Here is a 27066-nt window from a genome sequence, read left to right on the forward strand (position 1 = left end):
ATATTACTTTATACTAAACCACGTCTTTGCAAGCCATTTGACCGCATTTTTTAAGCTCATATTCTCTTTTTAATGCATAAACACGATAATAACTGTTGGCGATGCTCATAAACACAAGCTCGCAACATAAGTCACTCAATTTTATCTAGATCAGGTCGCACCTTATTTTTATTTTTATTTATTTTTTTTACATCCGCATTAGTGAAGTTCTGAACATCATTCATGTATCCCTCCGCCTGCGGTAGAAGTTCTGACTGGCAGTCATGTATCCCTCCGCCTGCGGTAGAAGTGCTGAGGCTGGGACCGCCGCCATTTTGAATGTCTGGTCCGTTCCTCCTTCCGTCGATTGAGAAGGTTGTTCTTGTTTTCTGGTATCATAACGGCTGGTGAGTGGGAGCTCGTTTTAATCGACTAAACGACTTCGTATATGACCGTAGAGCTCGGCGCTGTCAAGCCGCTCGGTTGTATTCGCGTGTGCTCGGGTTGACACTGCGCTGCATAGGAAGTGGCTCGCACAGGCTAATGCTAAAGCTAACGCCCGTGCACCGGGACGCTGTCATAAGCTGCATCGCTAACAGTCGCTCAACTATCACTTGAACAGTACTCGTGAAATCCCAGTTAAACTGTAGTTTATGACTGTTTCAGTGTATTTAAGGTAGAGGTGTGTGTTGAATCCTCCGTCAAATCGTCGCTCGAGTCGAGGCCCGACTAGACTCCAGTCAGTTAGCAGCGGACTCACGCAGTGCTTCATTCACAGACATCACGGAGCAATAACACAGGTATTTATCGTCATTTAAACCGCTTAGTATCTAGTATTAATACCCGTGAAGAGAACTGAACCGTTCCCGTGTGTTACCACAGCATAACGTCGCCATCTCCCCACTGTTTATCAGTTAGCTTAGCATTAATGGCTTGACCAGATAGCGCCAGAAACATCAACACCTTCGACAATCTCTCTAATGTTACAGAATAAACATTCCAGGTGTTGTGTGACGACATGATGTAGTGGTGAAGGGGAAGGATGCGAGGTGTGAGATGTCACTAGTTGTGTGTTTTAGGCTGGTTTAGTCGTCAGGTGTTTCGAGGGAGATGTTAAATCATTCTCGGTTCAGTCCTCTCTACATAAGTGCTGTCTAAAGTGTTATGTGTTTTTTTCATGTCTGAACACCCGTTGGTTTGTGGTGAACACATGAATGTCTCTTCCTGGTGAAAGTGGAGTGAGGTTACAGTAATAAAGGAAGTGCTCGTGTGTAAACGTGTCCTGTCGGTCCCTGCGGTAGTTTGCATGATCCCTGCCTTAGATTTGCATCCTCAGTCCACTCCAAGAGTTTAGTTTTTTTCTTTTTCTGTAACTATCGATTAGTTCACTCATCTAGCAATTTCTTACAGTTAATATATGTGACTCTGGAGCCCCAAACCAGTCATAAGTAGCACAGGTGTATTCATAGTGATATTTTAAATAATTTATTTTAATGCTTTTGTAACTTTAAATGCATTGCTAAGACCCACATCAGCTACAGTAGATCTTCAGATGAGTGCAGCTCATTTCGCAGTTATTTCTCGATGCCCAGACTTCTTAGTATCTTCTTGTATCTATGAACTGTTGCTCCTAAACATCCCTCTCTGTTATAACGTTGACGGGTCATTTACTGTGAGGCTGAAGTCGTTTTAATTGTTCTTTACACCAAAATGGTATCTTTCTCTGCTTTTTATTCCCTGCAGAGCAGTACTAATTACTGGCTGATCTCCAATATCGATATATTACTAACCAAAGTAATCCGATAGTGAGCTGTCTGTTTTTGGTTGTGGGTTTACTAATTATTTGTGATGCGCTGAATTTTCAGGAAATTGAAATTTTCAGACAAAACGGCGGAAATCATGGTCTCAAACCGTTAGCACGTCTCCAGTGATGTTTTGACTCTGTCTTCGTCTCATGGACACGACGTGAACGAGCTACGACAAGGAAACATCAGCAGCGTGGATGCACTTCACGGAGCAAATATAATACGAGAGTAGCAATATGTAAAATATGTTTGGCTGAAGTATTGTGAGGCTTCTGGTTCACTACGACTGAGGACAGCATATAGTGATCAATTCCCTTTATATGACTTTGGTCTTGTTTGCTAAATGAAAACGTTTTAATTCAGGCCCACAGTTTAATCAAGAAAACCTGTTTAGTTTTCCATTATCGTAATCTGGGTCACTATCAGTGTTGATTTACACACACCTTTAGTGATTTGATGATCGTGCCACTGTCCCAGATCGGGTAAAATATTATTGTACAACAGCCACTTTTGTAGTTTTAGTCCATTCTTGTTGCATTTAGCTGAAACGATTAAATCGTAGAGTCAGATTGTATCAGCAAACTCTTCTTTTAAACTATCTATTCAAAGCAGAATAGCTTCCCCAATGCAACAGCTGTAGATGCCTTTGGCAGGAGACCCACAGAGCAACAGTGCTCTTATTATCTGGGATTGAGAGGTATGGTCCCGTAAAGCTGACCTTGGAGAAACTGTTCTTGTTTTACACTTTAAAGCTGCCCCACCTAAGGTCACCGTAATCCCTCTCTATTGTATCGTACCTCTTCTGTCGTCTAAGCAGTGAGCTGGAAGTGGAAGAGCGTGTGTATGAAAGCAGTCCTGCTTCTTTCTGAACGTTGTAGTTGAATAGCAAGCTCCCTTTCACTGTCAAGGTGGATCATGTGGCCTTGCGTGTTTCACCGGCTAGGTGTGTGTAGTCATGCTTAATGTCGTAAAGGGGAGTTCCTCCTTCATTCATCTGTAAAGGTCATGGCAGGACTGATGTCTCAATATTGGATGCTGAATCACAAGCTGTCATGAAGCTGATGATACATGGCTATGATTCTCAGTGTTGGATGCCAGCTCGTTTGATGTTGAAAACCCATCTTGTGTTTCTGTCTTACATTTTAAATCCAGCAAGAGTAGCTCAGTTGCAGGAGCCGTCCCGGGAATACGAAGCACTTTCTTGTCTCGCACTTGTTCCCTCGATTGAGCCGTCTAAACAGCATCATATCCATGAGTAGGCTTTAATTTAATCTTCTCTGTGCTGTGCAAACTATGTATAGAGGAGAGTAGGTCTTGTGGGAGGAAATATGCAGCCGATTCAGTGTAGATCTATCATACTTCTGCAATGCCAGGCATATTTTGATAAGAGTCCCATTCTTAAACTTTTAGATGGTTTATTCTACTACTTTTATCTTCATAGTTTTACAATACACTTTATCCAAAGCAGCACTAATTATAGGGAAAGACATCCGGAGCGATATGTCCTTAAGTGCTGTTAAGCGTACAAAGCTGTAGGGTTTTCTGAGTAACTCTGAAGTCGCGAGGTTTCATACTGCGGTATCAATCTACTACATTGTCTTAAAGTGTTAGTGCACTCAAAAATACAGTTATTTACCCTCATGTTGTGTTAAGCCTGCTTGCATTTTGTCAGTGAGAAATAAGATATTTTGAAGTTTTTGGACCTCATTGACTTTCATTGTGTTGACAAAGAAAATAATTAGATGTTTTCCCAAATATCATCTTTTGTGCTCCACATCTACACAGGTTTTTTAGTGTCTTACAAAATCGGAAATCGATATTTTTTTTTTAGTTAAGCAAACGATCTACCAATTATTTCACTGCAATTTTTGTTTTCCTCTTAGATTGTATGCAGGCTGCCTGTGCAAACCCCCCCCCCCCCCCCCCCCCCGATCCAGAAGTTTGTAAGAACTCTTGTTTGCAGCTTAAGTTAAGCCAGGGCCACTAATTGCCCTTCGCCTGCATGTCATCTGCATGGAGAGGTTTGCTGATGCTAACACAGTGCTAAGTAAGCTGAAGAGGCACTGAGAAATGAAGTATCCTTTCCTCAAAGAAAGAAGACTTGGCTTTCATTGAACTGGCAGAAGACCAAGAACTGTGTGAAGGCATCTGACACAATACAAGAGGCTAGTTACTTATTGCTGGAGCTTATTGAAGCCGTAATTTCTAATGCTAGTATGTATGCAGATTTTATGACCTCATGAGACAAAATGGACTATTTGTACTTTGAAGGAGAAAAAGTTCCATTCAGTATTAACTAGTAAAGACAAAGATGTTTAAAAATGGTAAAATGTGTATATATCAAAAGACCCAAAGAGATATACTGGTTTTAAAACACTGTATCGATGTTAAAATCCCTTGGAATATGACCATTTATTAAAGTTTCTGAAAACAAATCATTCTGGTGCATTTTATAGAGTCTGCACTGTATGCTTTTATATTTATTTGACAAACTGGTTTTACAGTCGCAACTGTAAAGAGTAATATTAATGATAGCACGAATATCACTAGCTTTTTCGCTTTTTAAAACCATAAGAATGAAAATGTGTTTTTCGCAAAACTGTGAACTTGAGATAAAGGCCACTTCATGTTTTATACCTTGGAATAAGACTTTGCTTTTATCACTACGGGCTTAATTGGACAATGACATTGCATATTTGTCATTAAACAGTCTTCTTTGCACTCTCCATTCATTTGTGACCGTAACTTTTGTTGTTCTGCTGGGAGATGCTGAGAATGTCTTTGTTTAGCAAGTAATTACTGTGGTTTCTTTCTGGTTGGAGCAGCTTAATTAGGTGCTGCATGCTAACAGATTTAAAGTGCGGGGCTCCTCTGTGATGGAGAGCCAAAAGCAGCTCTCATCTCTGCATGGAGGGAGGGAGGAATATTAACTTTGTGTTGTGTCTTGGCTCTGTATGTGTGTGATTAATGTGCTTTCTCAGAGCAGTAAACCACTTGTAGTGCTCCGTCTTTCCAGTGCCACTGATTGCTTGCTTTTGCAATTACAAGGTGACCTCACACTGTCCATGCACTGCGATGCCACGAGCTGCTCTTTGTGTTGGGGTGAAAGTACTGTAATGTTTGAACTTGAAAGCCTTGTCCATCCAACCTCAGTCTGCAGGATGAGTCATTTCCTGTTCAGTCTGTTTATGTGCTCCACGTTCATATATTTAACTGCTCTTTTTGCCGCAAAGCTGTCCCTGCGCATCCTATGACACCTTCCTACAATAATCCAGAGAGGGTTTGTGATAGATGAGCCTTCTCTTTCCATTAGCAGCCCCATTTCACTCCCTCCATGCTAATAACCATCTAAATCTCACTGTTTATGAGCTGAAGATCGGTTTTCTCCTGTCTGGCAGCTGTTAGTCTGACCTCTAATTTCTGTGCTCTCTTTACCTGTATATTTGCCTTCATTTCGGATGCTAATATACGTTTATTGGGTTTCTCTTTTGATTGGATGCCATGCAAGGTATAATTTTTGCTCCTACTTTGAAGTAAAAGTTTCTTTCAAGTGCCCTTTTCCGTTTTGGTTGCTCCAGATGTTTGCGTTCGAGCTGGATTCGTGTTGAATGCTGTAGAAACAGGTTCATGCAGCTGGGAGTAAATAGGCGGTCATGTGATCTTACCACTTTACATGTTCTCACTTTTAATTTTTAATCAGCCTCCAGTGGATTGAAACCTGATTCTGTTGAAGGAATGGAATTTCACAGGTGATCTGTCCGTCTGTGTTTGGCTGATAGAGCTGATTATGGCAATACACTGATGTCTGCCTTCCCCAGACTGTCCCCATAGAAAAGATGGCCACATGTGCCATGAGTCAATTATGAGATGCTCGGCGTCCTTTGGGATTGTTCGAGCTCTGCAGAACGACTGATCAAGAGCGCGCTCTGGGGTGTTGTGCTTAAATCATCTCACAGAGCAAGAGCCATGTCCCTGTTTACATCATTAACATGGCAACGCTTCATTTAGATTTGACAACTGGTTGCTGTTATGGTCTGTAAAAGCTAATTTAACAGTTAATGTCATGAGAAAACCATTAAGCTTGATGTCTGAAAATATTTTCTTTTTGTTTTTCTATTTAAAGGGGGTGTACAAAACTGCATAAAAAAAAAAAAAAAATCAGCTAATGTGTTGCTTAAATGTCTAGTCAACTAATTGGCCTGAAGGTGAGCCTGTGCAGGTTTCAGATTCATCTATGTGTCCCTATTTGGATGCATTTCTTAGGGAGCGTTTATATAAGGCCAACTAAGCCCAGCGAACTATAGATGTATTTGTAAATTTATGCTATGTTAACTGGATTTTTTTTTTTTTTTAAATCACTCATGTTGAGATAGTCCCTGAAAAAAGTCTGAGATTTAAGTTGGTCTGAAAGAATATGGATGTCGATATGGTACTTTTAAAGAGGATTTAAATGTGCAAAAGGTGCATTTATTGTGAAAACTGTATTGCAGGCATCCTGTCAACATCTTAAACATACTTTACACATCACTATTATTATTATTATTATTATTATTATATAAAATATACTAGGGCTGGGCAATAAACAATATTGTATTGTGTAAACTGCATAATTTATGCTTCGCAACGATAAAGCTCTGAATATTTCAGTCGATATAGATTAATCTCAGTGCATGTCATTACGTATAACTGTGAATTTGTTTCATGTTCACTTGATCTTATGTCGCTCTGGCAAATGCAGGCGTTGTGTAAATCATCATTTGTCTTGGCAGATATTTTGGCGCTGCTGTGACACTCCACTGGCTGACACTGTGCTTTCATTACAGAGGATGCCAGCTCCGATCAGACTGCGGGAGCTGATCCGGACAATCCGGACGGCTCGGACACAGGCCGAGGAGCGAGAGATGATCCAGAAAGAGTGTGCTGCCATTAGATCATCCTTTAGAGAAGAGGACAACACATACCGCTGTAGAAATGTGGCTAAGCTGCTTTATATGCACATGTTGGGCTACCCGGCACACTTTGGCCAGGTGAGAAAACAGTGTTTCAGGAATGACAGGAGTTTTTAAAAGGGCTGCAGGAAGCACCCACTTTAAACGGTGTTTGATGGACACAATCTCTTTTTCAGCTGGAGTGCCTGAAACTGATTGCATCACAGAAATTCACAGACAAACGGATAGGATACCTGGGAGCCATGCTACTTCTGGACGAGAGGCAGGACGTCCATCTATTAATGACGAACTGCATTAAGAAGTGAGTGAGCCAGGGATCTCATCTTGTTTCAACACTTCCATGAATCACAGCTGAAGGTGTGATTGGTGGGAGTTTAATGTGACCGTTGTAGGTGGAGAGTGTAAAGTGCAGGTTGATGGGGATCTGCTTCCTGAGTGTGATGGCATCTTAAATTGCTCTATTTATTTGTACCATTTAGTATCTCTCAAACATCTTATTGCACTTCTTCATTTCTTAAAAAAGGCAAACCAGTGCCCCATGTTGATGTAATTGCCTCTAGAGGACTCATACCAAAATTATGACTGAACAGGAAACAATTGTGGTGTCTTAAGCATTGCACACATTTGATTGTTTCATGCTGTCAATAACCAGTAATTCACCACAAATTGTGGTCAGAACTAATCATACTTTATGCATTTTATGCAACTTGCATTGCATTCGGTATATACATTTTTATCAGAAAGCTTCAATTTCTTTTTTAAAACTAGATTTTTGTTTTTGTCTGAGCTATTGAAATGTATTTAATTTTAACATCCTTTCCCTCTGCAATCCACCAATTGAGAACCATTGCCTGAAATGATTGTATGCATTGCTGTGCATCTACATCTTCTCTCTGCAGTGACTTGAACCACAGTACACAGTATGTGCAAGGACTAGCCTTGTGCACCCTGGGCTGCATGGGCTCATCCGAAATGTGCCGTGACTTAGCTGGAGAAGTGGAGAAACTCCTCAAAACGTCAAACTCCTATCTGAGGAAAAAGGTATTTCACACTCCTTCACAGCTGAATGTGGATTTCATGTCCGGTTGGATGTTGAACTCTGAATGTGTGAACTGTTTTGACATGAGCTCTTCGCCCTCAGGCTGCTCTGTGTGCGGTTCACGTCATCCGCAAAGTCCCGGAGCTGATGGAGATGTTCCTGCCAGCAACAAAAAACCTGCTCAGTGAGAAAAATCATGGTGAGAGCTGCATTCTTTAACCTTTCTCATAGGTCTCATTTTATTGGCATTAAAAACAAATAAACAGATGCATCGTTCTTTACAAGCAGAACATTTTCATCATATGCCTTAACAGTATTGAAAAATAAATGCATGTTAAATAAAAATGTAACTAACTTAGTTTAGTAAATTTTTCCAATAAAAGTTTTAGAACTGTATCACGTTAATGTAAAAATATTGTGTGATATAAGTGAAAATCTTGTGTTTGTTTGCTGGTTTTTATTGTATTTGGTATATTTATTTTTTTCATTGTTTTTGCCATAAAATTAGCCTTTGATACTGACATGGTATTAAATAAATATATACTATACTACACTCAATAAGGTGTTTGATTTAAATTGGATGCTGCCAACTTTTTAAATGGGAAAAATTGTCAGTTTTTTTTTAATGCAATGTTCTAAGCAAAACATGTTTTCCTGGAAATATTGTTTAAATTGCTAATGCCCCCTCCAACCCCAGTTCTCAATGTAATTTTGTGTTATCAAAAAAAAAACACCCCAAAAAACAAGGTTATCCTCCAAACACAAGAAGACAAAATTATAGAAATCCGTATTGCATCATATTAAGCAAAATGTTAAGTTCACGCTCATGCAAATTTACTGTCAGTCCCTCGTGAAGCATTAACAAACTTGAGCTTTTTTAATATGTTCAGATTTAAGTCAGTCTCTCACATTTAGCAACAACAGGAGAAAATTGGTTTGTTCATTTTGCCAATGTAAACTTGCTCATGAGTTATATAATAAAATCTGATCAGGAAATCAGGGTATTGTTCTGTTTCCTGCAGGAGTTCTCCACACGTCTGTTGTCCTGCTCACTGAAATGTGTGAGCGAAGTCCTGACATGCTCTCTCACTTCAGGAAGGTACGTAGCAAGCGTTCATGCCTTGACCTTCAGCAGTCCCCTCTAAAACTGTTTATGCGCCACGTTAGCCACTCTGAGACAAAAGCACTCTTATCTGTTGCTGAAATGAGACTGTAGTCCTTACTGAAATCTGGATGCTTGTCCTGGATTGAGCTGCTGTTGTGTTTATCTCACTGGGAGATGAATACAGGTTCTGCTTCTACTCTTCCCACCCCCAGCCTGATCTACTGTGCTAGCACGCCCACCTCTCATGCTCATAACCGTAGCATTATGTTAAGCTGTTTTCTGAAAGTGACTTTTCCAATTCCCCCCTAACATCTACTTCATATTTTTTCTGTCATTTGTCTTCGTTACAATTCCTGCATTGTGTTAGAATGAGAAGGTAAGAGGACATTCTGGTTTCATAGCTGGTGCATGCTTAAAGAAAACAAACCAAAATAAAGTCTCATCGTCATGGTCACTGTAGATGTAGTCCAATTATTGGTTTTGATGTACTGTTTTTTTTTTTTTTTTTTTTTTTTTGCAATTGTTGTCGTTTTAAGTGTTTTCTTTTGTTTTGATTCAGGATTGCGTAGGCCTCATACATTTTCACTTGTCCTGCGTTTACCTTAAGATTAATTTCTCTTTCATGCGGTCACTATTGGGTTGTGGCTTTTCCAATATGTGCATTAAAGTGGGGGCACATATGAAATGGAGACCTTTGCCAAATTAAAACGGATTGTTAATACACATAGAAAAAATGGCAAACAATTACAATAAACACTGACATGATCTCCATGTCTTAATGTGTAGTGAAACCATTCTATTGGAAGATGATCAACTCGGGGTGCCTACGTGTATTGACACTTACTGACCCTTTGATGTGCTGTCCTGTTTTGAAATCTCTAAGACCCTGCTGTTATCTTGCTGATAGTCTTTCAATTCTTCTCCCACTGTTTTTTTCTTTTTAGCTGGTTCCACAACTTGTACGAATCCTGAAGAACCTGATCATGTCAGGATACTCCCCTGAGCACGATGTGTCTGGCATCAGTGACCCTTTCCTGCAGGTAAAGACACATCATCTCCTGTCAGTGTTGCTGTGTTTTGAAAGTCTCCTAAGTGACGTTGGCTTTTCAGGTTTTAGACACTCCTCCTTTTTCTAAAACCGGGGCTGCAAAGATGACGCTTATTCCAGTTGTAGGTTTGCAATGGTAGCAAAATTGCGCACTCCCATGACAACTCAAAATTGCTCTGCGTTTTACTTAAAGGATTCATCTCAACGTACGATCAACTACTTGCTTCCCTTATATGGACTGATCTGTGAACATGCAAAATGAGGCAGAAAGTGCCTTTCATTTATTCTTTTGATTGATTCAATCCCTTTTACCACACTTAGGGTTGTCACAGAGACATTATTTTAGTACACCATTTTCTCATGACATGCAATAGTGCAATTCCATAAAATAAAATCTCTTACAGCACTATTAAAAGCTTAGTTTACCCAAAAATTCAAATCGAGGACTTTTTTCAACCACCAGAGCCTTGTGACACTTTTTATTTAACTAACTTTGGACTGATGCATTCAACACCCCTGAGTGCCATGAAACCACTTGAAAAATCAAAGACAGTTTTTAATAACTCCGACTGTAGTAATTTATGTAAGCAGTAATTTATGGTCTAGCTTTCCTTTTTGGGTGATCTAACCCTTTAATGTTGCAGTCGATGTGAATAACATTTTCTAATGTACCTCATGTCAATTGATTTTTAGGGTGGTCTTAAGTTTGCAATCCATTGTGCCCATATGAGATGATATACCTGTTCTTTATACAATAAAGCAATCTGATGAGCTCCTCTGGGCCACACTGTGTCTCTTGGCATTTTTAAGGTGCGGATATTGAGGCTACTGAGAATTCTGGGAAAGGGTGATGATGATTCTAGTGAAGCTATGAATGACATTCTTGCACAGGTAAGCAGTCTGATTAGATCCACTTTATAACCACATAACTTTCCTTTGTAACTTCTAAAGAGTTCCCATCAAATTCTTTTTAATAGGTTGCAACAAACACAGAGACGAGTAAAAATGTAGGCAATGCTATCCTCTACGAAACGGTTCTTACCATCATGGACATCAAATCAGAGAGTGGCCTTAGGGTGAGTGTTACTCCTATTGGAAGCACTGTGAGTGGTTCACAGAAGTGTGCAGAAAGTGGTTGAAAAATGCTGTTGTGTGTGATTACAGGTTTTAGCAATTAACATTCTGGGACGTTTTCTTCTCAACAATGACAAAAACATCAGGTATGTGACATTTATGAAGTGACCAGCGAGAAGCAGTTTAATGCTGTTGAGTGATGAAGACTTTGAGTGATCCATCGACTGACTGTTTCAAATGTTGATCTCATTATTTCTGACATCAGCTTTACTGTGGACTATAGCTCATTTCATGTGGTGTCAGCTCCTAAACCTAATTGTCAAAATGATTATGACTCTCCCTGATCAGATATGTGGCATTGACATCACTACTGAAGACTGTGCAGACGGACCACAATGCTGTGCAGAGACATCGAAGCACTATCGTGGACTGCTTGAAAGACCTTGATGTGTCCATTAAAAGGTAATTTATGTGCAGGCTGTGCATGGATTTCTATAATCATGTACAGAATAAAAGGATGAGTCCCACTGATTACCCCTTGTCCTTTTCACAGGCGTGCGATGGAGCTGAGCTTTGCCCTGGTTAACGGCAACAACATCCGGGGCATGATGAAAGAGCTTCTGTATTTCCTGGACTCCTGTGACCCTGACTTCAAAGCGGACTGCGCATCAGGGATCTTCCTGGCTGCTGAGAAGTAAGGCTGTTTATTGTGAAATCATGCAAGAGGAAGCACCAATGATTTCCATATTCACAATAGTCATGCTGTACGTCCTTGCAGCCCTTTTGAAAGCCTGCAGTCACTTATTAGAGTTAAAATGGTGTAAAAGCCTAGTTAAGTGAATCTGATCAAATTCAATAAGCAAGCCCTTGAAAAAAATTAAAAGCTGTTCAAATAGAGCAACTTGTGGCTGTGTGATGATAAAATGAGTGATCCATCGGCAGAAGCTCAGTCTGTTGACACTTTTATATCTGACAGCACTAAAAGGGATTTGGTTAAGAGTGTTTTGAAGAGTTTTACGTCATTTGGTGCTTTTTGGCTTGGTTTTATACTTTGTAAGCTTTAGACTAGCTTCTAATACTTTTTTTTTTTTGTTGCAGGTATGCGCCCTCCAAAAGATGGCACATAGACACCATTATGAGGGTTTTGACAACGGTAACATTTTTCATTCTTGTAACTTGCTTTACTGCTACCATTAAATTAGATCACATCCATGATTACTTGAGTTTATCACGTGATGTAAATTTAAAGTACATTTTGGACAGTGTTTTGTAACTGCTGCTGATGAACTCTTGATATTGAGTATAGAATGTGAAGAATGATCCTATAACAGCATTTCTTAATCTAAATCTTGGTGATGTGTATTTTGAGTTCTCTATGTCATTTAATGCCATTGCTCTACCAAAATGGTGTTGTGCTCATGCTAAAGCCAGTGCTTGGCCCGGGGATCTGCAGACATCTTTCGATTTGCATTTCTACTAACTTGAGCCAAATGATGATATAACCTTCCCACAAATAAACAAGTCTTGAGGACATTTTAACATCCACAGTAATTTAATTTAGTATAGTTTTGCAGTGGTCTTTCCAGATTGAGTAGCAGTTATTTATTAGCAGTGCCTGTTTTTTTTTGGGTGGAAATGTACAAAGTGCACCCTTTTGATGGCAAAGTGGTTTGAAATGCCCTTCTGATGTACTTGTTTTGTTGTATCTATTCTTGTAGGCAGGGAGTTATGTCCGGGATGACTCTGTGCCCAACCTCATCCAGCTAATCACAAATAGTGTAGAGATGCATGCCTACACTGTACAGAGACTCTACAAAGCCCTCCTGGATGACATCTCTCAGGTTAGAATAATCTTAACACTGTTTTCTCTAGGGATGCACCAATATGACAATTTTGGCCAATACTGAGAACCGATAATTCCTTAAATATGAAAACCGATATGTTGGCCGATAAATCTGCTGATTACCAAAAAAGTCTCACCATTAAAGGGCATTAAACACTTCAACATAAAAAACATAAAGCAGCCTTACAAAAGAATGATGAATAAAAGAATGCTTAAATAATGGAAACAAGTTGCTGGACAACATTACTTAAGTGTTAAAAAATTAACATGGACAGTGGTGTAGCGGATCAGAGTGGGGGTCCTGACGAGAAGACAATGGAGTATGGCTATTAGCGTAGGCTACTCCTCAATGCAAATGTTTTTAAAATGTCTTTGTAAACAGGTCTATTATTGCTTGCAATGAAATGAAAATGAAACCGCTAAACAACAGACTCCTCTCTGAACACCTCTCTCTCGCAAATACAGTTTACATACAACATTAAACTTTGTTACATTTATCGAAAGTTTGGGCACCCTTTGCAGAATCTGTGAAAATGCTAGTAATTTTCAAAAAATAAGAGAGATCATACTAAATGCATGTTATATTTTATTTAGTACAGTCCCGAGTAAGATATTGTACATAAAATATATTAATATTTAGTCCACAAGACAAAAAAAAAATGCTGAAATTTATTAAAATAACCCCACTCAAAAGTTTGGGAACCCTTGGTTCTTAAAATACTGTGTTCTGTTAGCTTGCCATCTTGTTTCCTTCTGGAGCATCAGTGAACGTTTGAACCTTTTTAAATAGTTGTGTTTGAGTCCCTCAAATGTCCTCAGTGTGATAAGATGCATCTCAAAATCATAAAGTCTCTGCTGGAAAGGGTTCAAATATGCAAAGATGCTGGGAAACTGAAGAATCTGCAGGACCTTAAAGATTTTTCTGAAGAACGCTGCTCAGTTTAACTGTTCAGAACAAACAAGGGACTCATGCACAAGCATCACAAAACAGAAAGACAGTCGAGGATCATCAGGTAACAGAACACAGTATTAAGAACCAAGGGTTCCCAAACTTTTGAGTAGGGTTATTTTAATAATTTCAGCATTTTTTTTTTGTCTTGTGGACTAAATGTTAATATATTTTATGTACAATATCTTAATCCGGACAGTACTAAATAAAATATAACATGCATTTAGTATGATCTCTCTTATTTTTTGAAAATTTCTTGCATTTTCACAGATTCTGCAAAGGGTGCACAGACTTTCAAGCCCCACTGTATGCTGCATATACGCGTTATTTATATGTCTATGGGCGCAACTGCCTGAGCGCTTTGGAAAGAAGGAGAAAGTGGCGCACCCAGCATTTTTCCACGCGTTTTTAGGCGCAAATTATTGAAGACAAAAGCGATGACTGTCGGTAACCCTCAGGCTGACATGTTGATGTGATGTGATATCTGATTTAAGTGGGCTTGGTGTGCGTAAGGTAGAGAGGACATGACTGATGATAGTGTCCTGATCCAGTCACGACGCTATTCTCAGCCTGCGCTCCAGCTGAGTAATCAACTTTATTTTTAAAAATAATTTATATATTTTATATTTAAACTGAAAACATGGTGTGATTAACACTCAAGTCATTCAAGTCATCGTCTCTCAAGTCAAGTCCCGAGTCTTTAACTTCCAAGTCCAAATCAAGTCTCAAGTCATAAAAATAGCGACTCGAGTCCAAGTCACAAGTCCCCATGTCTGCTATATACATTTAATTTGTTCACTATGTTCCGGACACGAGAAACATGAAATAAATATATATATATATATATTAGGAAATTTATCTCTCGTCATCTCTGAGAGAATACGCACTGTTAATGTGTGCGTCGTCACATGCTGAAAGTGCCAGGAATTTTTACTTTCCCTATCATGGTGAAATACATTCACTGGCATAAGTTTGACTTGCACAAAGTTTACACGTTGCTTGTATTATATCCAATGGCTTGCCCTTACGGTTGAAAAAAGTAGCCTATTTTCAATACTGCAATTCACTGCCGCTACAAACCCCAAATAGTCGGATGTGTCGTGGACACGCTCTTGGCTTTTCCTCTAACATCGCGCTGAAACTGTTGTGCTGAAGCTGTTCAAGCTGCGTGTGCTGAAGCTGAAGAGCTGAATGAACACAGGTAAACTGAAATGCTGCCAGCTTATTTAACAGAGGGAAATGCATCATATTCCGATACTTGTACAACATAAATATAATATTACAACTTATATACGTACAAAGACCAAATGCCTATGTGAACTCGAACTAAATAACGTGCTAATCAGAATGTTTAACTTCTGTTGTGGATGCGCTCTTGGCCTTTCACGACAACGTGCTGAAACACGGAAACCTAACCAAATGAATTCAAAACATTTTATTATAATTATTGTTCTTGTTCTTGTTAATGTTATATATATGACAATCTCAATCATAGTTATTAATGTTATAAGCTGCTGTTTGAGCTGCGTGCGCTGAGCTAAAGATGATCACCAGCAAACTGAAGTGATCCATTTACCCTTTATAGGCTATAGCTTAACCAAACGCATTCTATATGAGAAAAATCAGATTTATACGCATAAAATAAACAAAATATTACAACATACAATTGCACAAAAGAATGCAAATGCACAAGCGAACTTAACTGTTCTAGTCGTGTGGATGTGCTCTTAACAATGCACTAAAACACGGGTCAACAAAGATTCTGTGCATTATTTTACTGTAGCTAATAATCTCATAATACGACAGACTTGCCCTGCCCATGTTGCAGTTCACTGTATTTTCCTTTTCGAAGTGTTTCCAATTATATTTCAAGCAATTAAAAACCATCATTGTGAACAGTGCTCATCTTAAGTGTCTCTGGAGGAAATAATGCATTATTTATCAGCTCTAAGATATCGGCCAAATTCTCTTATCGGTTTGGTAACGATAACAGAAAAATTTACATTTATCGGCCCATACCGATATGGTGGCCGATATATCGTGCATCCCTAGTTTTTATCTTCACTTGACCTTAAACTTGTAATTCCAAAATGCATAACTTGTCATCTGTTAGTGCAGATGAAATGAGTCAGCCAAATCTGAAAATTAGCATGTTGTTGTTCCAAACCCGTGTGACAGATTGGGCTTCGTTCAAATGCAAAAGGAGATGTTTGAAAAGACTGTTCATTCTGCTCTTTTTCCATTCACTGTACGAAAGTACATAGTGACAGATGCTCCAGTTTGATGATAATGACAGAGAACTGTTGAAAAAAAAAAGTTCATGTAAATTGTGTGCCTACATTCCTCCAAGTCTTCTGCAGACGTGAAATAGCTTTGTGTGAGCAACAGAGTAGAACGTATACTATATTTGGACCCTGAATGCGTCATACCCCATTCAAAGATTGTTTGGAATGACATTTGGATGACTAAATGTTAACAGAATTGTCAAACCTTTCTTCCTGTAGCAACCTCTAGTACAGGTGGCATCCTGGTGCATAGGAGAGTATGGAGACCTGTTGGTCTCAGGCCAGTGTGAGGAGGAGGAACCCATTCAGGTAAAAGACCTGTATGCCCTTCAAACCCCCCACACGCACTTATTTTAAAAACGGAACAATTGTATCCGATTTCATCTCTCAGGTTTCTGAAGATGAGGTCCTGGATGTTTTAGAAGGTCTCCTTGTTTCTAACTTGTCCACCCCTGTAACGAGAGGTTATTCCCTGACCGCTATCATGAAGCTGTCCACCCGTTTCAGCAGCCTCAAGTAAGAAACCTGTTCTGAGTCAAATGAGGATGTATTTTCTTGAAATGAGCTTGTGCACCCAAACAGATCAAGCAGTCCCTGATCTTTCAGTTATTTTCATTTGCTTTGCAGTCGAATCAAAAAAGTGGTGTCGATATACGGCAGCAGCATAGATGTGGAGCTGCAGCAGAGAGCTGTGGAATATAACGCACTTTTCAAAAAATACGATCACATGAGGTAAGAGCTCAGATACTGTTCCAGACTCATGTTTGTCACACTTAATTTTAACATTAAATGCCCCCCTCATGTTCAGTTTATTATGCTCACTCTCTTTCCTCCTCTTTCCCATGAAGATCTGCATTACTAGAGCGAATGCCTATTATGGAAAAAACGGCCACTAACGGCCCAGCAGAGATTGTCCAGACCAATGGAGAAACCGATTCAACCATCCTGGACACAAAACATCTGCCCAACATCACTCAACCAGCCAGTCAGGTGGGTTTCTAGAGCATGGTTTCTCATTCCAAACATGTGCAGATTTTAGGCATCTCAATAATCTGACGGTGTATTCAGCCTCTTAATGTAAGTATTTCCCTCATAGACATTATGCAAATAACAGGGTTTCAAAAATCCAGTATACATGACAAATCATAACTTCGCTAGAATCACAGTGTGTTCTAAGGATTATCTATCATTTAGCAACACACCGCTTGATAGGCTCATGTAACATCTTTCCCAAATACAAATTTCCAAAATAGTTTGACAGTTGTCATGTGTGTATGTGTGCCTATCCCTCTCAGCCTCATTTGTATCACTGTTAAGCTCTGTATGGCATCTGACCTTAAAATAAGGTCAATTTCATGATGCCAGGGGCGATACAGGGCTGTCAGGTTAGAAAAAAATAATAGGCAGAGGACAATGAGCGGGGAAGCTCAAACGCAAGTATTTTAGGCACCAAGAACGCTGTTCCTTGAGGTTGAATTGTGCTGCTTGGAGTAAATTATTTTCATGGCGATTAGCATGTTATGGGTCAAAGAACATGCGGTCAGAAGGCTGTCAATATGGTGAACGTAGTGTCTGGGGAATGCATTTATTCTGCATACCTCATCTAGTCAAATTATGTAAAAAAAAATGTTGTAAAAAATGTTATGCTACAGTGGCAGTTTAGTTTAATGAGAGCTCTAGTAATGAATTTGATCTGATGAGCTGAATCAGGTGTACCAGGTAAGGGAGACGTCCAAAATGTATGGTGCGTTGGATTCTGTAATAATGGATTGAGAAACCTCTGTATGGTCTGTTTGTCCTGTTTTATAGGCAAATGATTTATTAGACCTACTCGGAGGTAATGATGTGGTACCTGTTATCCAAACAACGGTCCCCACAAAGCCTGCGTCAGCTGGAGGAGAACTGCTGGATCTGCTGGGAGACCTTTCTCTGACAGGTCAGGATGCTGCACACCTCTGCTGCTCTTTAGCAAATTCTTGTTTTGAGCACTTACCAATTTTACTGTAGCTAAGTTTACATGCACCTAAATAACCAGTATAAAATGGGACTGAAAAGCCTTCATGTAAACTCCTCAGTCGTTCTGATTGAGCTTGATCAATTATTTTTGGAATACAGGTAATGCACATCAGTGTTAATTTCGTTGACTAAATATTTTCGTCATTATTTTCGTCACGAATATATTTTTGCAGATGAAAACGAAACAAAAACTAAAATAGAAGGCACTGATGGAGACTAAAACTATGACTAAATTGATTGACATTATCGTCAACGAATAAAGGACGAGACGAAAATAGACTGTGACGAAAATCAAATCAGCAGACGGGAGAGATGCGAGGAATGAGCAAAAGAACCGGCAAAACAGAACAGACTGCATGAGAGAAGAGAACCAATCAGAGCCTGACTTATTGAGACGTGAAGCGAAGGTTTTCAGTTTTTAAATGAGCTCCCGGGAAGACGGCATTCGAAGAGGTGATGTCTAAAAGAGCGACAAAATGTCCACAGCTCACTTCACGTTTGACGACGAACAAAACAAACTGTAAAGCACGCGGAGCGCTCATTCGTGGCAAGAACACAACCAATTTGAAAAGACATTTACAGACGAGCCACCCGGACATTTTCTCAAATGTAATTTCACAACGATGTTCTTTTATTATTGAGCTAAGCAAAATTGGAAGACTGCAGTGCGTAGATGTTGTAGCATTAAATATTACGAACTGAAAAGTACTTTAAAATAGCCCCTTCTTCAAGTTAGATGAGAGCACAATACTAATACGTAATATCATGATAAATACATTTGATTAATACTGTTTAGTATATTTTATAATGTTCTACTTGTTGACAATATCACAAATGTTTCTGTATTAGTCATGTGAAACATGAATGTTCACATCCTATCATTATACATACTAATCTAGCAATATTGTAGTATTTAAAACATACAATATTGCTAGACAAATTAATACCTTATAAAATCTTGTTACTTTTTTTATCCACCTAGCTGCCAACTTATTAAATATTTACTTTAAATGTATGCACTTATTGTTCAGCTCAGCTGTAAGCTTTAAGGTCCTGGACCTAACTTTATTTTTCTTTTATTGATGGTCAATTGGCAGCTAGTTATTGTTTACATTATCATGACAGTGTTTGTTGCTGCATAAAAGCTTTTGAATCGAAATAAAGACACAGTTGTGTTGAAATAAAGTTGAATTTGTGTTTTATATATTTTGGTTAAGTTTGTTTCCTATACCAGCTGTAAAAAATTGTCTAGTAAATCTGTTATTGATTTTAGTCTTAATTTAGTCGCCTAAAATACCAATCAATTTTAGTCGACTTAAATAAGACTAAAATTAAAACAAATCAGATGACTAAAACTTGACTAAAACTAAAAAGAATTATAGTCAAAAGACTAAGACTAAAACTAAATTAAAATTTCGTGTCAAAATTAACACTGATGCACATTCAAACACGTATGTGCCCTGGACCACAATAGGGGTCATGAGGGTCAATTTTTATAAATTGAGATGTATACATCATCTGATTAATTAAGGTTTCCATTGCTGTATGGTTTGTTATGATCGGACAATATTTGGCTGAGATACAACTATTTGAAAATCTGGAATCTGAGGTTCCAAAAAAAATCTAAATACTGAGAAAATCGCCTTTAAAGTTGTTCAAATAAATTCTTAGCAATGCATATTACTAATCAAAAATTAAGTTGTGATATTTACAGTAGGAAAGTTACAAAATATCTTAATTGGACATGATCTTTACTTGATATCCTTATGATTTTTGGCATGAAGGAAAAATGACAAAATTGGACCCATACAATGTATTTTTGGCTTTTGGTACAAATATACCCCAGGGACTTGAGACTTGTTTTGTGCTGCAAGGTCACTTGTATGAATCATATTGCAGTGTTTAGTGTTCATATAACAGAACTTTCAGAATCTGAAATTGTAATAGATTTGTTCCAATCAGTGCATGTAAACGCATCTACTGTTTTAAAAGTAGTTCAGCCAAAAACAAAAATAATGTTTCCAAACCTGAATGACTTCTTTTCACTGGTAATTTTCATTTTTGGGTGAAGCCCTGCTTATACCATTGTGCCTTCTCTCTCAGGTGGTCCGACCCCCACCCCTGCTCCCTCTGTGCCCATGTCCCAGCCCCCTTTCCTTTTGGACGGTCTCACCTCGCAACCCCTCTTCAATGACATTGCAGCGGGTGAGCTTGCACTAAATTTCATCATAGTGGTTAATGCAAATAAGGCAGTGCAATTATCATATGTGTTTCTTCTTGCAGTCATTCCGCCAATGACGGCGTACAATAAAAACGGTCTGAAAATTGAGTTCACTTTTGAGAGGTCCAACCCCAACCCCAATATTGCAGTTATCACCATCCACGCCACCAACTCCACTGAGGCTGAAATGACAGAGTTTGTGTTCCAGGCTGCAGTACCAAAGGTTTGCTCTTTTCACTCTAGTAGTACTGTTTACAGAGAACCCTAGTTGGTGAGCCTGGCTAATGATTTAAAATGCAAGCCTTTTTCCCCTTTACCGATCATTTAAATGCACCTATATTAGACTTTTTGGTGATGTAATCCACTGCTTTTAGACTATTCCTACATTTGTTTAGTAATAATGTTATGAATAAATGTAGATATGCACATTCTGTTACTGTGGATATGGAGCATAAAGTGTTAAAACAACTTTTTTAGTATAATATATTCTAAAAACCAGAAGGTTTTAGGAAAGCATTTTTTTTCTTTATCTCCCTCATCTTTTAGAAGCAGCTGGAGGCAATAAAGCATAGACATTTCAAAATAAAGAGTCCCACTGTATTTCAGGCAGGGTTTAAAATTAAAGTCCCACATTATGCTTTTTTTTTCCCACTGCAAAATAATTAACTGACCCCGCTATTGTTGGGTTAATAACTTAGTACTCGGAAGCTAGATTGTAAACTGTCTTTATTGAATGAACTGGCAATGAACAGAGAATAACTTGGGCTGTCACCGCTTGGCACAACTGCTGTTGTTCTGTAGCATATGCAGCAAAAATATCTAAGATAAATTGGTGGTGAGCTCGAATAGTGGAAGAATAGTAACAGTTTAATATTTCTAGTTGCAGTTCTAGACATCTTCCTCAAACGTTGCAAAAGCAGAGCTGTTAAAATCATCAAAGACTCCATCCACCCCAGTAACTATCTTTTCACTTTGCTGTCATCTGGTAAGCGCTTCTGTAGCCTGGTGGCAAAACCGAGAGAGTTTCTTCCCCACAGGCCATCAGGCTCCTAAACTCAATACCAGCCTCTTAACATCTTCATGTCTCCACTTAATGTTCTCTTTATCAGTAAGATATTCATCATTCACTACCTGACATTGACATACTGACAACCTGTTTGCACATATTCTTTTTGTACATTCCGGTTTATCTTAATATTTAAGACTACAGTATAACGCACATTTGCATATTGCCTCTTGTACATCCCTGGGTATCTTAATATTTAAGACTAGTGTACTTTCATGCACATTATTTTCCGTTCTATATTTGATTCTACAGTATACATTTTTTTTTCTAATATTTTTGTTTGGTTTGATTTCATTCATTTTCTTTCATAGCTATATTTATGTATATATTCATCTGTGTTGTATTATTTAATAATTGCACTGTCCATGGAGCGGACCTGACTCACATTTCACTGCTGGTTATATATGCTCTATATAATTTTGTATATGACGAATAAAAATCTTGAATTTTGAGTTGTAATTGGTGCCACTATGGGGCCGCTGCCCACCCACCTGCAATACTCACAGATTGAAAACCTCTGCTCTAAAGTATTTTTTTATTTACTCTGTAATCAGGTTAATGCATTTAAATGAGTATGCACAAATTCCTTTTAAGATTAGAATATACATGTGCATGCAAACACGATGATAGCATAATTTCTGCTCCAGTCAAATGCTGAATCATTTGTTTTCTAGACATTCCAGCTGCAGCTTCTGTCCCCCAGCAGTAATGTGGTTCCAGCCCTCAACCAGGGAAGCGTCACGCAGGTCATCAGGGTCCTCAACCCACAGAAGGTGAGATGTCACTGTGTGCCCCGGCCACACTCGTATCGCAGTAGATCTTCAGAGATCAATCCACTCATCCTGAAACACCTTCGGTGAAGTCGGATGAGGGTTTGAGCGCATCGAAGCTGAATATTGTTATGCTGAAGTTGAAGCCAATGCCAGCCATTATGGAGCTTGGTTTAGAATTAGAGTAAATGTCACATCTCTGTGATTTTGATGGTTTAAGCTGAAGGCAGTGTCTCACTAGCAGACCCCTGGTCAACTCAAAGGTGTCATGCCTGCCGTTTTTCAGAAATCACACCATCGCGAAGACTTTTTCTCAGATTCCTTGTCTTAACTTGACAAAAGATGAGGTGCACTCTACAAACAATCGAAATTGAATTAGGAGTTACTTTACTCTTTTGAATTTGCATTTACAGAGGGCAAGTTTGGATCAAATCAGGGCAGGACAGTTGTTTTCAGCATAAGAAGCTCACTGTGGTCACAGCTTTTCCTGGTAGCTGAACTGAACTTGTTGGCAAAGCTCCCTCTGATGGTCCAACAGCAGTGTAGATATTTTACTGCTGAAAAATCAGCTAGCGAGCTGCTGGCCTTTAGTTTTTAAAAACATTGCATTGCGTGAATGAAGAAATTAAGATACCATACATTTTATTGTCATTTAGTGTTACATTATAATAATAATTTATTTGCTTGATTTTATTTTGAATAGTGCATTTTGCATATTTTGCACATCTCAGTTATTATTTTTATATACATAATCATTATTTTTATATATTATTATTATTATTATTATTATTATTATATATATTCGTTTTTTTTGCCAAATTGTGCAGCACTACAAACATACGGCAAACCTTTCACATTTTAAATCAGAGAAATCTCAAACTAGTTATGTAGCCCTAGTTTGCCACCTCTAATGCTTACATTTATAGCAATTAATGATTCAGTTTTATGGAGAAACATCTTGAAACATCATTTTGTCTTAAGCTCGTACCTGACCTCCTCTTTTATTACAGCAACAGTTGCGAATGCGGATCAAGCTGACATACACTCACAAAGGCTCTCCTGTACAAGACCTGGCCGAAGTCAACAATTTCCCTCCTCAGTCCTGGCAGTGATTTGCCACCCTTCTCAATCTTAAAGACCCCCAGCAAGGGAACTATGGGAAAGATGTCCCCTCCCCATTCCCAAACGATCCCCCGTGACATCACCACAGACGCTGCCCTGGGGTTGCATGGGAAGCAGTGGAATCCTCCTGACACAGTCAAGAGTTGATGGTATAAAGACTGATGATGATGATGATTACAGTGACATTGATGAAGAAAAATCACATCTCAATACATATCTTTTCATTCATTTCTTTGCCCGTCTGTCTTTCTCTCTCTACTTCGGGTTTAGTGCAAAATGTCCATACTCACACTTGCACTTAGCGTTGTGCACTTCACTTTATCTGTCACTGTAGTGCACTCCCACACTCCTGCTCACCCCAAACATGAGGAAACATCCCTGGTGGCCACTATACAAAGGAGCTGCTTGTCTGTTTTGTTTGATTTTGTCCATGTTTTTAATCTTGTTAATGGGTTTGGTGTATTTTAAGAAAAGCAACGACATATTGAATTAATTGCAAAGTCTGAACATTTGCCCCTTTAAGCATTTCAGAATCAAGAGGAAAATGGGTTGTGATGATGTCGCCTTAAATCATCGTTGTACATGGCATTTAGTAATTGTCGTGTAAGGTTGATCCAATGTCCCGGATACAAGCGATGTGGTGGCTACACCGTATTTCACATGAAAGCGTTGTCTGTCAGCAGTAATGTACACACTAACAGATCTGTCCAGAAGTGCTTGACCTTCATCACATGTATCATCAAGAATAGGCAACAGCGCATACTTTGATTTTTTAGACAGCGTCTAAATGTCTTCGACATCGACACTGGAGCGTCTCTTTTTGAGGTGACAGAGAGAGAGAGGGAGTGTGTTGCTCGTTAATTTTTGTGCAGCTTACATCACCCAATAGTTTTTCATCATCAAAGCTGGACACTTTTCCCCCCAAAACCTTTAATTTGGCATATTGCAGTTTTGTTTGCCTCTACTAGTCACAGATGGTGTGTTCTCGTATTGTTTTTTAAATCTTAAAATACATTTAAATAGATTGAAAATAGCCTACACTGAAGACGTTGTCAGTTTTAAGATTTTTAGCTCAATCATTAAGCATTGAAATCGATAAAAAATGTAGTTAAAGAGTGTGATCTTGAAATTGATTTCTCATTAAATTAACACCCAGCGATGTATAATGAGGTTATGGTCAGCGTAGATGCTGTAAATATAGACTATTAATATAAGGCCTTCATGAATGTAGTTCCATGCACTGAATGGACTTTTTTTTTGACTTTCTGCAGTGATTTGAAGTATGGAAATATTGCCTGAACTAAAGCAATGTGCCTTTGTCATAGCCAGGTAAACAGAAAGCCCTGAGAGTTGACTGAAGAGTAGAGGACTTTTTTTTGTTTCGCAGTCATTTCACTCGAGTTCTCGTTCAGAGGGCGTTGTACTGTCGGCGTGCATTAGTTAGTGTCTCTTCTTGCAGCTTCCAAAGGCAGTTTGCAACATTAACCTGAATATACCTCACACTGTCGTCTTGTTTTGTCTTTGTCGGCTAGGAAGAGCACTATGATTGTTTCATCAAGTCATGGAAATCCTCACTTCACGTCATCTGTCGCTGCTCTTCGTTTCCTTCATCACTTTGCGTAATTGCATTTGCTATGCCACACTGAAGTCTGGTGACCAAATCAAGAGATGTTCTTTGGGCTTGGGAAAAATGTTAACAATGTTATGTATATGGAGAAAGAACGAAAAAAAAAAGACTTCTCATTCTAATAGCCTCTTTGTGTTTTGTTGCGATTCTTTCGATTTCTTGGCTTTTTCTGTACATTTCTGAGGGCTTTTAAGATGCATCATCTGTTTCTTTTCATCCCTTTTTAAGATCCGGTTTTCTAAGACTTGCTTCCAGTGTATAATGTTTGAAGCTGTCCCTCAGAAGGTAGTTTAATTTAACAACTTACCTGTTTGATTGATTGATTGTTTATTGGAAAGAAACTGTACTATGTGCTGCCTGTATATTGTATATAATTGTAAAACGCATCAACCAGATCAAATCAAATAAAAATCCCATTTGAAGACCTGTGACGTTCAGCTAGGGGTGTAATGTGCACATGATCTTGAGTTGGCTTTGTTTTATCTAAATGTGCGGTGGATCACAGTCATTTACAACTGAAAAAATGAAATGCTGCTTATGGACACCGATATGATTTGATGATCTGCAGCTGATTTGTTTTATTTTAATTTTTTTCCGTCATGTACTCCCAGTTTTACATAATGCAATTTAAAGGGAGAGTTTAGTTCACTCCAAACTTGTATGAATGACTTTCTTCTGTGGAACACAAAATAATATATTTTGAAGAATGTGTAAACTGTCCAAATCAAGACTAGACTCCATTGATTTTCCATTATATGCAGACATTAAGTTTCAATATCATTTGTGTTCCACAGAAGCAGGTTTGAAGTGACATGAACTACACTTTTAAAAACAAAGGTGCTTCATGATGCTGTAGAAGAACCTTTGTTGTTGTCTAAATGGTTCCATAAAGAACCTTTAACCTTTGAAGAACCTATTGGTTTTAATGAAAAGTGGCTAAAGATGGTTCTTCAGATTATAAAAAGAAAAGGACGAGATGACCTTTGAATGATTGGTTCTTTGTGGAGTCAAAAATGGTTCTTCCATGGCATCGCTATAAAGAACCTTTTAAAGCACCTTTTATTTTTTAGAGTGAATCTTCAGACCCCTTTATAGTAAACCAAAGTTATAGTTTTCCCATAAACCACCCTATATTCTCAAAAAGTCCTTTTTTATGAAGCATTTGGAGTTGAGGCATAACTTCATATAAATTGCTGTTGGGAAAAGCAAAATATCCCTATTGTGAGAACATGATTTGTCCTTGAATGTTTCGATGACTCTTTAGTGAACTTGCATTACATTAGCTGGCAGCCTGTGGTTGAGAGGTGCGTAACAATAGTAAATGGCGATGACATGGCACTTTTTCATTAACAATCTTCTGCTTTTTACACTAAGACCTTTGGGCATTGAAGAGGGCCAGACAACCATCGGTTTCGTCAACACCAAATTATTTTTTTTTCAGCTGCATGTGAAAAAAGCAATGTAAATATTGTCATTTCTACTCTTTATGTAAACATCCTGAAGTAATGCAACCTAAATTCGAATTTTCAAGTCACCACTATTCACTATATCTTGCGATACATGCACAGACCTTTGTACATTTGGAAATACACTGTTGATTCTTCAATTAATCCTCATTAAGAAGCAGTCTTGGGGACTGGGTGTCACTGCTTGACCCGGAGGACTTTGTATCACATGCTTGGATGATCGCCTTCTCCATCAGAATCCCTTTGTAATCTGTAAAGGTATCGGTTATTTTTTTTTTTGAGTGTATCTATACATGTGCTCTCTACTCGGATATTTTACACTTGGTATTCAACACATCTGAACTTGTGCAGGAGGGGAGGATGACCCCAATGAGTCTGACATGATGGACGATCCTCAAGGAATGAGTGCTGGACTGAGTTCATGATGATGGAAGAAAATGACATGGGATATTTTAGACTTATGCTGTGTATTATTGTCTTTGGGTTGGAGAAAATGATCAAATAAAAACATTCAAACTTGATGTTTGTTGTGTTTTGTGTTTCTGGGATTCTGAATGATCCAGATGTAGTTTTATTTTTTGCAGACACAGTAGTCTGCCGTCACCCTCTTGTGTTAAACTTTGAAACTGCAATGGCATGGAAGCCAATTTCTGAATTATGCAATAACTATTCATATCCTTTTCTATTACTTTTCATCTTAAT

The 27066-nt window shown here is 38.6% G+C and overlaps 1 protein-coding gene and 1 non-coding gene across 4 annotated transcripts; both read left to right on the forward strand.

The window, feature by feature from the left end:
* Positions 1-231: 231 nt before the first annotated feature.
* LOC113106443 (AP-1 complex subunit gamma-1) lies at positions 232-26885 on the forward strand. 3 transcript variants are annotated; one of them, XM_026268365.1, is made up of 24 exons: positions 232-386; positions 6608-6811; positions 6910-7034; positions 7633-7774; positions 7875-7971; positions 8795-8871; positions 9245-9253; positions 9822-9917; positions 10736-10816; positions 10903-11001; positions 11090-11145; positions 11348-11461; positions 11553-11693; positions 12098-12152; positions 12718-12840; positions 16296-16385; positions 16468-16592; positions 16704-16808; positions 16925-17066; positions 17886-18012; positions 20196-20297; positions 20376-20536; positions 22054-22152; positions 23160-26885. In XM_026268365.1, exons 2-24 carry the CDS (start codon positions 6611-6613, stop codon positions 23259-23261), a joined length of 2469 nt encoding a protein of 822 aa, XP_026124150.1. In that variant the 5' UTR covers positions 232-386; positions 6608-6610; the 3' UTR covers positions 23262-26885. The 3 variants fall into 3 exon arrangements, with proteins under 3 accessions (XP_026124150.1, XP_026124152.1, XP_026124151.1); XM_026268366.1 differs by lacking the exon at positions 232-386 and adding an exon at positions 399-779 and having other exon boundaries at positions 23160-23261; XM_026268367.1 differs by lacking the exon at positions 9245-9253.
* Positions 11186-11267, forward strand: LOC113106673 (small nucleolar RNA SNORD71). The gene has a single exon (XR_003292546.1). It is a non-coding gene; the product is annotated as a small nucleolar RNA SNORD71 (small nucleolar RNA).
* Positions 26886-27066: the final 181 nt, after the last annotated feature.

Source organism: Carassius auratus, chromosome 7 (genome assembly GCF_003368295.1).
Source record: "Carassius auratus strain Wakin chromosome 7, ASM336829v1, whole genome shotgun sequence".
Lineage (NCBI taxonomy): Eukaryota > Metazoa > Chordata > Actinopteri > Cypriniformes > Cyprinidae > Carassius > Carassius auratus.